At 45.7% G+C, this 10,513-nt stretch overlaps 1 protein-coding gene across 2 annotated transcripts in view; it reads left to right on the forward strand.

Moving 5' to 3' along the window:
• The window catches only part of UNK (unk zinc finger), a 48,053-nt gene extending 38,668 nt beyond the window's left edge, over positions 1–9,385 (forward strand). For both annotated transcript variants that reach the window (XM_075847049.1, XM_075847050.1), the window contains 3 exons: positions 6,847–7,028; positions 7,598–7,855; positions 8,577–9,385. In XM_075847049.1, the coding sequence (XP_075703164.1) occupies positions 6,847–7,028; positions 7,598–7,855; positions 8,577–8,735 (599 nt within the window). In that variant the 3' untranslated portion in view covers positions 8,736–9,385. The remainder of the gene's footprint in view (positions 1–6,846; positions 7,029–7,597; positions 7,856–8,576) is intronic.
• The last annotated feature ends 1,128 nt before the right edge of the window (positions 9,386–10,513 follow it).

Consider the following 10,513-nt stretch of genomic DNA (forward strand, 5'->3'; position numbering starts at 1 on the left):
AACAATTTCTCACATTTTCAAATTTTTTTACAAAATGTCGTTTTTTTATGGACCAGCTCAATTCTGAAGTAGCTTTGAGGGCCTTATATATTAGAACCCCCCTATAAATTTTAAAAAACATCACTCCTCAAAATATTCAAAACAGCATTTAGAACGTTTATTAACTCTTTAGGCGTTTCACCTTTGAAATCATGTGGGTTGTTTTTAAAAAAAAAAAAAAAAATAAGTCTGTTTTGTTCAACTTTCTAAACACTTTTTATTAAAAAATATTTTTACTTCTTGAGATATTGCTGCTTTGTATCCTGTATATAGAGCAGCTTTATCTAGCTCTGAAACCTGTATCCGTCAGTCAGCGGCACTGACAGGTTCAGTGACAGCGGGTCCTGCATGTCTCCGACACACAGGATCGATCTGTTATTGATCGCATCTAAGTTAATAACTTAAATGTGATCGATAACAGGTGGATCCTGCGTGTCAGAGACACGTAGGACCCAGTGTCACTAAAACCGTCAGTGCTGCTGACCTGACAGATTCAGGTCTCCGCACAAGATACAGCTGCTCTGTATACAGGATACAAAGCAGCTGTATGTGAAAAAGTCAAAATAATTTTTAATAAAAAAGTATTTTGAATATTGCATTGCTCTCACTCGCCTCGCCCACCTTTCAGAGGGAATGGAGGAAGCCTTAAACCAGCTGCCTGAGCAGATTGCTTAATAGTTACCCAGACCCTACTCCCATATGCGCTCTAGCTCTGCAGACATGCCCCGCAAACAGGCCAGGAAGTTTCATAGGACATTTTTTTCTTCCTCAAGTTCCTCGATGTATAGGGCCACCGCAGGTGGATCTGCTTCTACCCCTGCTTGTGATACGGCCGAAGCTGCCTCTCCTGGGGACTCCTGACTCTGTACATCTCCCACCATACAGGATCTTATTCGGGCAGCCAGAGATATCCTGCAAATCCCTGAGGACGCTCCTGGCTCTTCTCAAGAGGACATCTGTTTTTGGCAACAGAAGCGTCCCCCTCTAGTTTTCCCGGACCATAGGAGGTTTGGTAAGCTTCTTAGAAGGGCGTAGAAACATCCGGACTGGCCTTTGCCCACATCTAAAAGAATGGCCGTCTTGGGTCGGCCTGTCCACTAGTGTATCTCCCTGTGGCTCAACTGTCTGAGGCAACTACTCTACCCATAGCGGGTGTTGCTTCTCCTAAAGATCCCATCGATAAAAAGGTGGATTCTATGGCCAAGGTTGCTTTCTTGGCCTTTGGCGCTGCCCTCCGGCCCTCGTTTGCCATGACTATGCAGGCTTTGCTAACCCAAGAAGCTGCGAAGTGACTCAACAGGTCTCTAGCCTCGGGGGGAGCCACATCACGAGGACTCTATTCTGGCCTCCCAGCTGATCCAGGCATCTAAGTATCTCTGTGATGTTTCCATTGAGGCGGCTCACCGCTCCGCTAAGGCTATGGCTAGTGTGGCTATCCACCGTGCTATCTGGATTCGCACCTGGAATTCCAAGTTAGCCTCCAAGAAGGCTGTCCTCGCTCTTCCTTTTGCCCAGAACGTTCTCTTCGGTCTTGATCTCGTTAAACTAATTGCCAATGCTACATTGGTAGAAGTAGCTTACATCCCCAATGGCGTCCTCGGCGACGCCCAGCCCCCCTTCCCGGTCTCAGGGCTTTCATTCCTTTCGGAACTCCCACTCGCGTCATAGCCAAACTCCCTGAGACCGGGGTCCATCTTGGCCCCCGCTCCCCTCTTATAGACCAGGACAGTCATAGCAACCCCGCCAACGGCCTGCCACTGTCCCGAGGACATCCTCATTCTCGGTTGGGGGGGGGGGGGGTTGGCTGCTCTCCTTCCAGGAGACGTGGCTTGCAGGCGTATAGGATGCCTGGGTCCGAGAGGTCGTGTCGCCGGGATATAAGAAAGATTTTGGTTGGTTCTTCCTGTCGACACCTCCTCGGTGCCCTGCCAGGGTCCTCTCCTTTACCAGGGCCATGCACGCTCTCCTTCGGCAAGGATCTCTATACTGGATCTTAAGCGCCTCAATCGACATGTCAAGGTCTGCAGGTTTCATATGGACTCGCCGCACTCAGTCATGGCATCCTTGGAAATGCACGAGTTCCTCTCTTCAGTCGACATCCGAGATGCTTACCTTTACTTACCTATTGCTCGGTCTCACCAGCATTTTCTTTGCATCGTGGTGGGTTCCGATCATTTCCAATTTGTGTCACTTCCCTTCAGCTTGACCACTGCACCCAGGGTCTTTACCAAAGCCATGGCAGTTCTGATGGCCCTTCTTCAATCCAGGCGGGCCGTGTTAATCCCATACTTGGATGACCTCTTGGTAAGGGCCCATTCCAAACACGACAATTTGACAGTTCTTCAGATCACCCTGAATTTCCTTCGCAGTCCTCCCTCATCCCCTCTCAAAGGATGGAGTTTCTGGGCATGATCCTCGATACCCAGATGGGCAAGATTTTTTTTCCGAAACCAAAGATCAAATTCCCCTGGAAGAGAGTATCCGTGCTGTGCGGGAATTCTCCCTACCGCATTAGTTTTTGTATGAGGGTTCTTGGTCGGATTTCAGCCTTATCTACCTCTTCCCGCCTCTTCCCCTCCTGCCTCCGTTCCTCAAGAAAGTCAAGGACGTGGGGTTTCAGTCATTCTGGTTTCTCCAGATTGGCCTTGGAGGGCGTGGTACGCGGATCTCATTTTCCTGCTCACCGATGCGCCTTGGCCCCCTCCCTCAGTGGCATGGCCTCCCTTCCCAAGGTCCTCTTTTCACCTTACTTTACCTAGACTGCGTTTGACGGCGTAGCTGTTGAAGCCGTGGTTCTAAGGTTTGGCGGTTTCTCTGAAAGTCCCAGAGGATCTATCACCGCACGTTGCGGGTATATTTCAGGTGGTGTGAGCTTCAACACTTCCACCCCCTTCGCTGTTATTCTCCGCGCATCATGTCTTGCATTCAGGTGGTCGTGGACCAGAGACTTAGGCTATGTTCACACGGGGTCTTTTGCCGAGTTTTTTGACGCGGAAACCGCGTCGCAAAACTCGGCAGAAACGGCCCGAGAACGCCTCCCATTGATTTCAATGGGAGGCGTCGGCGTCTTTTTCCCGCGAGCAGTAAAACTGCCTCGCGGGAAAAAGAAGCGACATGCCCTATCTTCGGGCGCTTCCGCCTCCGACCTCCCATTGACTTCAATGGGAGGCAGGAGAAAGCGTATATCTCGCTGTTTTATGCCCGCGGCACTCAATGGCCGCGGGCGAAAAACGGAGCGATAATTGCTGTTCACACGGAGTATTTTGGGGGAGGAATATCTGCCTCAAAATTCCGTTTGGAACTTTGAGGCAGATATTCCTCCCCCAAAATACTCCGTGTGAACATAGCCTTAGTCTGACGACACTGAAGGGTCCGATTTCTGCTCTGCCAATTCTGTTTCAGCGCATGCTGGCTTTTTCATGCTCTAATTAAGATTTTCTTGCACGTGGTTGTCCGTTGTGCTCCTCCGTACCGTCCTCCTCTGGAGCCCTGGGATCTCAACTTGGTCCTTGACGCTCTTCAGTGATCACCATTTGAACCTCTGCAGGAGGTCTCGCCATGTGTCTTGTCCTTGAAGGTTGCCTTTCTGGTGGCCATCACTTCAATCCACAGGGTGTCTGAAATGGCTGCTTTATCTTGCAGTGCACCCCCTCCCTTTTGTGGTCTTCCATAAGGATAAGGTGGTACTTCAGCCAGTTCTGTCTTTCCTTCCCAAGATGGTGTCTTCTTTCCACCTTAATGAGGACATTGTTCTGCCTTGGTTCTGTCCTAACCCTCCTCATCAGAGGGAGCGTTCTCTGCATCTGCTGGACGTGGGCCGAGCACACCGAATCTATCTTTCAGTTACGGAGCATTTTCGACGCTTGGACTCTTATTTGTGTGGTTTCGGAGGGCCCATGCAAGGGTGGGCCGGCTCAAACACCACCATTTCCAGGTGGATTTGGCTGGCTATAAAGGAGGCCTACTCCGCTAAGGGTAGGGATCCTCCCTTTCATGTCACTGCTCACTAGGGCGGTTGGTGCATCCTGGGCAGTCCGACATCAGGCTTCTGCCTCTCGGGTTTGTGAGGCCGCTACCTGGACCTCTTTTCATAACTTAGAGGTTCTATCAGATCCATTCACTGGCTTCCGCCGTTGCCAGTCTGGGTTGTATGGTGTTGCAGGCAGCTGTAAGTTAGTCTGTTCGCATGGCTCTGTATTTTTCCTGCCCACCCTCCGGGACTACTCTGGGACGTTCCATGGTGCTTTGTTCCCATTGAGTGACTTCACAAGAAAATTGGATTTTTGTACTCACCGTAACATCCCTTTCTTGTTTTTTATTGGGGGACACAGGTCCCATCCTCGCGTTTGGTGTTTTTGTTAATTTTTTCTTTTATACCCTCCTACTTCTCTTGGTACAAACTGAGTGGTTTTGTATAACAGGAGACGGTATAGCCCACTGGGTGGAGCCAACACTTTGTTAGTTTTTTTTCTAGTGTCAGCCTCCTAGTGGCAGGGGCATATACCCATGGTGCTATATCTCCCAATGAATTCAACGAGAAAGGGATTTTATGGAGAGTATAAAAATCAAATTTTTAGGCACCATGTCGGGTTTGAAGAGGTTGGGCGGTGCCAAAACAGTGAAAACACCCCAAAAAAGACAACAGATGGTCGGATACTGGATTATACCCGGCTCTTCCCGATACCCCTGGTGGCTATGGGTAGTGTGGTGGTAATGTTGGGGGTAAGTGCTAGCCTTTTTACTGGCTAGCACTAAGCCCCGCCTTAGTAATCGACGTCGTCAAACAGACAACTGCCATTATTAAGGTACTAATAAAGTATTAAAAAACAGAGACATAACTCGCTGTTCACACAGAGATCTTTGGCGTGGAAACCACGTCGGAATCCACACCATAAAACCCCCGAAATTGCCCCACATTGATTTCAGAGGCATCTTCCTCCCAGGTGGATTTGGCCGCTCGCGGGGAAAAAAAACAGCGTGTAATTTCTTGGCGCAGCTTCCGCCTCTGACCTCCTGTTGAAATTAATGGGAGGCAGAAAAAACCTGCATCGCTCGTTTCCAAGCGTTTTTCGTGGCATTTTTTTACGCCCGGTCCTTGCATTAAATTTAATGGCCGCAAGCAAAATCCGCACTGAAAACCGCGGACAACAAAGTGCTTTAGTGTTTTTTTTTTCTGTCTACAAAAAACTGTGTGAACATGGCCTAAGAGTGTATACACACAGTGCGGTTTTGCCACGTGGTCGAAAAGCACATAAAAAAATGCATGCATTTTTACTGCAATTTTTTTTATGCAGCTTTTAGCCACGTGGCGAAAAACGTGGCAAAACCGCACTGTGTGAATACACTCTTACAAAATATTTCTTTATTGAAGTAAAAACTCCCCCCACAACCCTCGTTAACCACGTTATTTAAAAAAAAAAAAAAAAACGAACATCGACGTAGTCCAAACGGTCCAGCGGAACCTGCAATAAATAAATAAAATTAAGTTAGTAATATGAAATATAAAAAAACGTACCTACAACAGACTTCTGTCTTCTCCCTTTTTAAAATATAGCCATTTTTCGCAGGTTTTGTGCGCACTTTTTGAAAGTTTTTTAGCGCATAATTAGGACTCCCACTCACTATGTGAACATTTGTAGCGTTTTATGCACCAAAAAATTGACGTGACGCCCCTTTTTTACGCAACGCACTTTTTAACAATGCTCGTGTAAAAAAGCGCATTGTATGTACGAACGGCGCGGTTTATCATTAATGTAAATGGGAAGCTTAATCAAGCGTTTTTTGATGCATAAAGTGTGCCAAAAACCGCGTAAAATAAACACGGGATGAACCTGTCATCTGATAAGTCATTCACCACAGGCGCTTCCCTCTTGACTTTCATCATTCTTGAAAGTGTGTTCTTTAGCAACCGCCAGCTGCATTGTACAATCTCTTCAAAAATGGGAGCTGGACAATGCTTAGTAATTTCAAGACACCTTTGCCTGGCTTGTAGCCAAAAATAGGGAGGGGGGGGTGAGTCCCCCTCCCACATTTACAGCAGTTGTAAGTCAGGTTGCTTTGCCTGATTCATCTTGCTGTAATTCTTGGAAGTGCTCTCTCTGGTGGCCAACATAGGAAAACATGTCAAATTTGTATTTAATTTTTAATACTTTCTACTTTGTGTAAGAAAATAAAAAATACACCAAAAAAACCAAAAAAAATATAATAAAAATAAGTAACTTGCTTGAAAATAGTTTTTTCTTATTTGCGACACATTCCCTTTAATTCTATGAAGGTATAGGATGTCGAATGGCTGCCAGACCTCTGAGGCGATGTTTATCTCATGGGTAACGATAGAATTCAGAAACGAAAAATCCAAACTGATTAATCCCCCCCCAACATCTAAGGTTAGGTGATGATCGGGTTGCCTAATAAATATATTTTTGATATCCATAGCTTCTGTGATCAATCGCATTTCTAATCACATTGCTGCAGGGGAAACAAGCACTCGATGAATGCAGAGTTCTAAGAAAAGATGCCCCAGAATTGTTTTATGGGGAATACAAGTATTTATTAAAACAGACCTGTTCCTAGTTGTCAGCACCCAAGTGCATGTCATTTATCAGAGCTCAAACCATCACTTCCTCGCTGTTCTAGCTGGAGACCTTGGTGTTCGGAGGCACAGGACTGTCTTGAGGATCAGGGAGGGGGTGATCGAAAGACCAGAGTTTTATCATCTTAATGATTCCAAAGTTCTAATGCTTGAAAATCTTTTGCTTTTTGTCCTATGGTAATCACAATGTCTTGTCCATCATACTATCCATGCAGGCCTGAATGGGATGAATAATAGCATATGGGAACACTTTGTATCTGGCAGCTATTCCCCAGGAACGTCCCCAGCATTTCCTTCAGGCCCAGGTGGAGCTGAATTGGTAAGGCTCCGGCAGGAATTAGAGGAGGCCAGTAACACTATCAAGCAATGGGAAGACTCGTGGAAACAAGCCAAACAGGTATACTACGGAGCTTGCGGCCATCTAGCTTCTATTGACGTTTTACTTATAACACTCCGTCATCATTTCTCATGATAATACTTAGGGTATGTTCACTATAAATCGGAAGCAGAACGCCTCCAAACATCTGCCCATTGATTTCAATGGGAAAACGGCGTTCTGTTCCGACAGCGTTTTTCGCTGCGTTTTTTTACGCTTAAAAAAACAGCCGCGAAGAAGAAGTGCAGGACACTTCTTGGGACGTTTTTGGAGCCGTTTTCCATTGACTCTATTGAAAAAAGCTCCAAAAACGGGCGTAAAAAACGCTGCGAAAATCGCGAGTGGCACAAAAAAATTCTGAAATTCAGGAGCTGTTTTCTCTTGAAAACAGCTCCGTATTTTGAGACGTTTTTGACTCTGCGTGTGAACATACCCTTAGGAGACATGTGTTGGCTGTTCTGTGGGAACTGCCATACATATATTCATACATTCATTGTTCTGATTCTTGATACAAAACCTATAATGTTTTGTACTGGGACAGTAGACCAATGATGTTATAAAAACATTGTTCTCTTCCGTTCTCTCGCCAGGCCTGTGATGCCTGGAAGAAAGAAGCGGAGGAGGCCAATGAAAGAGCCACAGCGGCCAGCATGGAATGTGAATTAGCCCGGGAGCAGAGAGATGCTCTGGAACAACAGCTGAATAAACTGCAGGAAGAACTGGAGAGAATTCCTGGAGCCCATGATTCTAAGCTACACTCCTCCGTGAATGAACTAGACGATCTCCCTCTCTCCGCCTTATTTAGCCTTCAGAAGCAGCTACATGCCAACCTTGAAAGGGTGGACAAGGTTAGTCTGTGGGGGTTGGCTAATGAAAGATGCACTATGATTTTATAGATCTATTGGAAATGATGCTTGACTTGTCCCAGGATTACAGCTAATTCCTAAAGATAACCATTCCGTTATTGGGGGGGATTGTCCCAACTGGGTAACCCCTTTCCCTATGTCCTTTTAGGGCATGTGAACATTATAGATGGGGATCCTGAACTCATGGATTCCCCCCCCCCCCCTTCCCTTATTAGCCAAGGCAGAGAGGTATTAGGCCATCCAGAGCTTCCTTTAGTGTTAAAAGCTGATCTCTGGGGGTCCTAGCAGCTGGATTTGAGGTGACCAGCTGATGGCTGGGACGATTTTCATAAGAAGAGGGATTATCCAGAAACATTCAGCTTTGAATATCTGAGCATTCAGAAGAAGCCCTCACGTAAAACTGCGCAACTGGTAAGATGCTCCAAGAGGGCTCACATGCCTGCGATAGCATACGGTGCGGATAATCCTTAGCCATTTATTGGCTGCCTGTGCCTCCACGCCCATTCAGATGCCCTAAGAATAAAGCGCTCTGTCGGCTGCCGATCTGCATATACAGTGGCCCATAGCACTTTAGTCAATTACTTTTATTTTTTTAATACATGGCCAACGCAATCAACTGCTGCTTACAGGGTCGTATTGTATGTTTGTACATTTTCTTGTGATGAGTTGTCGGTCTAAAGCAAAATAATCTATTATATTGCAGGCAGTTTTCCAGCTCCAGACTATGAAATGTCGCAAGTGTCAGGACCAGAATAGAGCAATGTTACAGTGCCAACATGGTGTGCTATGTGAAGCGTGTGCGGCTGAGGAAGGAGAGTGCCCTAAATGTCAGCTTACTATACAACCTGTCCTGCAACCATGACCCTTGCAAGCCTGGACCCAGGCTTTTCAGAACTCACCCGTTTTTTTTATATACTTCTATAAATATATATATATAAATATATTCATACAATGGTCTCTAGCTAAGCTGAGTACTTTTAAACAAAAGTTTTTCATTCCTTTGGAATTTACCACAAAGCCTCTAATTTTTTTCCTCTGAGAGACTTGCATTACATCATTTCAGGAGCCTCCATGTTGGGGGTGACTGTCCAGATGGCATATATTGGCTTAGTTGTATGCAAGAAAGTTGTGCTACATTGATCTATCTTAATGGGACCAATTGGTGCGTATTTTTCCAACCTACAATCCACATTTTGAGGAACTCTCCAAAATCTCAAGAGGCCTTTAACAAAGCTGGTTGTCTTTGGTGCAGAAAGGAACACAAAGCTTCAATGAAAGATGGCAAAAAAGGGCTCATGGGTCATATATGTAAACATCTTGTATTAGCGCAATTTCTGCTTTTGCTCCTCCCTGACTTGTATTTTATAGGAGTAGATCATAGCAGTGTTGGGCTTGTGGTCCGTGTTACTTTTTTCCAGATAAACAAGGTTAGGCTTCGTTCACATCTGCATTGGGGTTCCGTTCTGAGGTGACGTCGGAGCTTTCCGTCAGAACGGGACCCTGAACAGACACAAACTGACGTTTCCATCACCATTGATTTCAGTGGTGACGGATCCAGTGCCGATGGTTTCTATTTGTTGTTGTTGTGCACCAGACCCGTCGTTTTGCCGGAAGCAATAGCGTAGTCGACTATTCTATTGCTTCCGGCAAAACGTCAGGTCCGGTGCACAACAACAACAAACGGAAACCATCGGCACCGGATCCGTCACCACTGAAATCAATGGTGATGGAAACGTCAGTTTGTGTCTGTTCAGGGTCCCGCGTCCGACGGAACCTCAGAACAGGACCCCAACGCAGATGCCTTATTCTGTCAAATCAAACAGATCCTTATCCGTATAAGTAATTGTTTCAGTATTGTTTGTCCCAAGAGCAATTTCTCTTCTTATTCTTGCGCTGTAAAATGTAATCTCTTACAATAAGGAACATGAAGGCAGCCATGATTTTGTATTATAAGAAATACTCTCCTTACAAATTATAATGTCAGCTGTTGACAATCTTTTTGTCAGAAGGGTCCCCTGAAGACAGCTTTGAAGGGGTTTTCCAGTCCAAAGAAATTGATGGCCTATCCTCAGTACGAGCCCTGTGGCCCCTGAGGATAGGACATTAATTCCTTAGGACTGGAAAACCCCTTTAATACATGAGGATTTAGGCACTAACTGTTAAATTTTCCTTCAGCACCACCACAGGAAAAATGAAGCATTACACAGTTCCCATCTAAATCTATTGGCTGTGTGTGTAATGCACAGATGTGCCGGGTCCTCCAGATTGAGAGATGCTCTTTGAAGCTGCTCTCAATTCTGGCTATCCGATGAGGGGTTTAGAGGATCTGTCAGCTATACTGACATGTGTTTTTTTAGTAAATACTTGTATTTCCAATTAAATAACTATTCCGGAGCATCCTCCTTTTTTTTTTTTATTCTTCGTTGTGCCATTCCTCTGTTATGCCTCCTAGAAATGTATGAATAAATTCACAACTGGTCATCACCATTCACCTTGTAAATAGGGTGTGTCATGTGTAGGAACACTTCCCACTGACCAGGGGAATGGTAACGCTTAGTTGTCAATTTATTCATATCATTCCAGGAGTAACAGAGGATTGGAACAACGCAGTCCGAATGCAAGTATTAACTAATATAGACG

This window comes from Rhinoderma darwinii, chromosome 13 (assembly GCF_050947455.1).
Source record: "Rhinoderma darwinii isolate aRhiDar2 chromosome 13, aRhiDar2.hap1, whole genome shotgun sequence".
NCBI classification, from domain to species: Eukaryota; Metazoa; Chordata; class Amphibia; order Anura; family Rhinodermatidae; genus Rhinoderma; species Rhinoderma darwinii.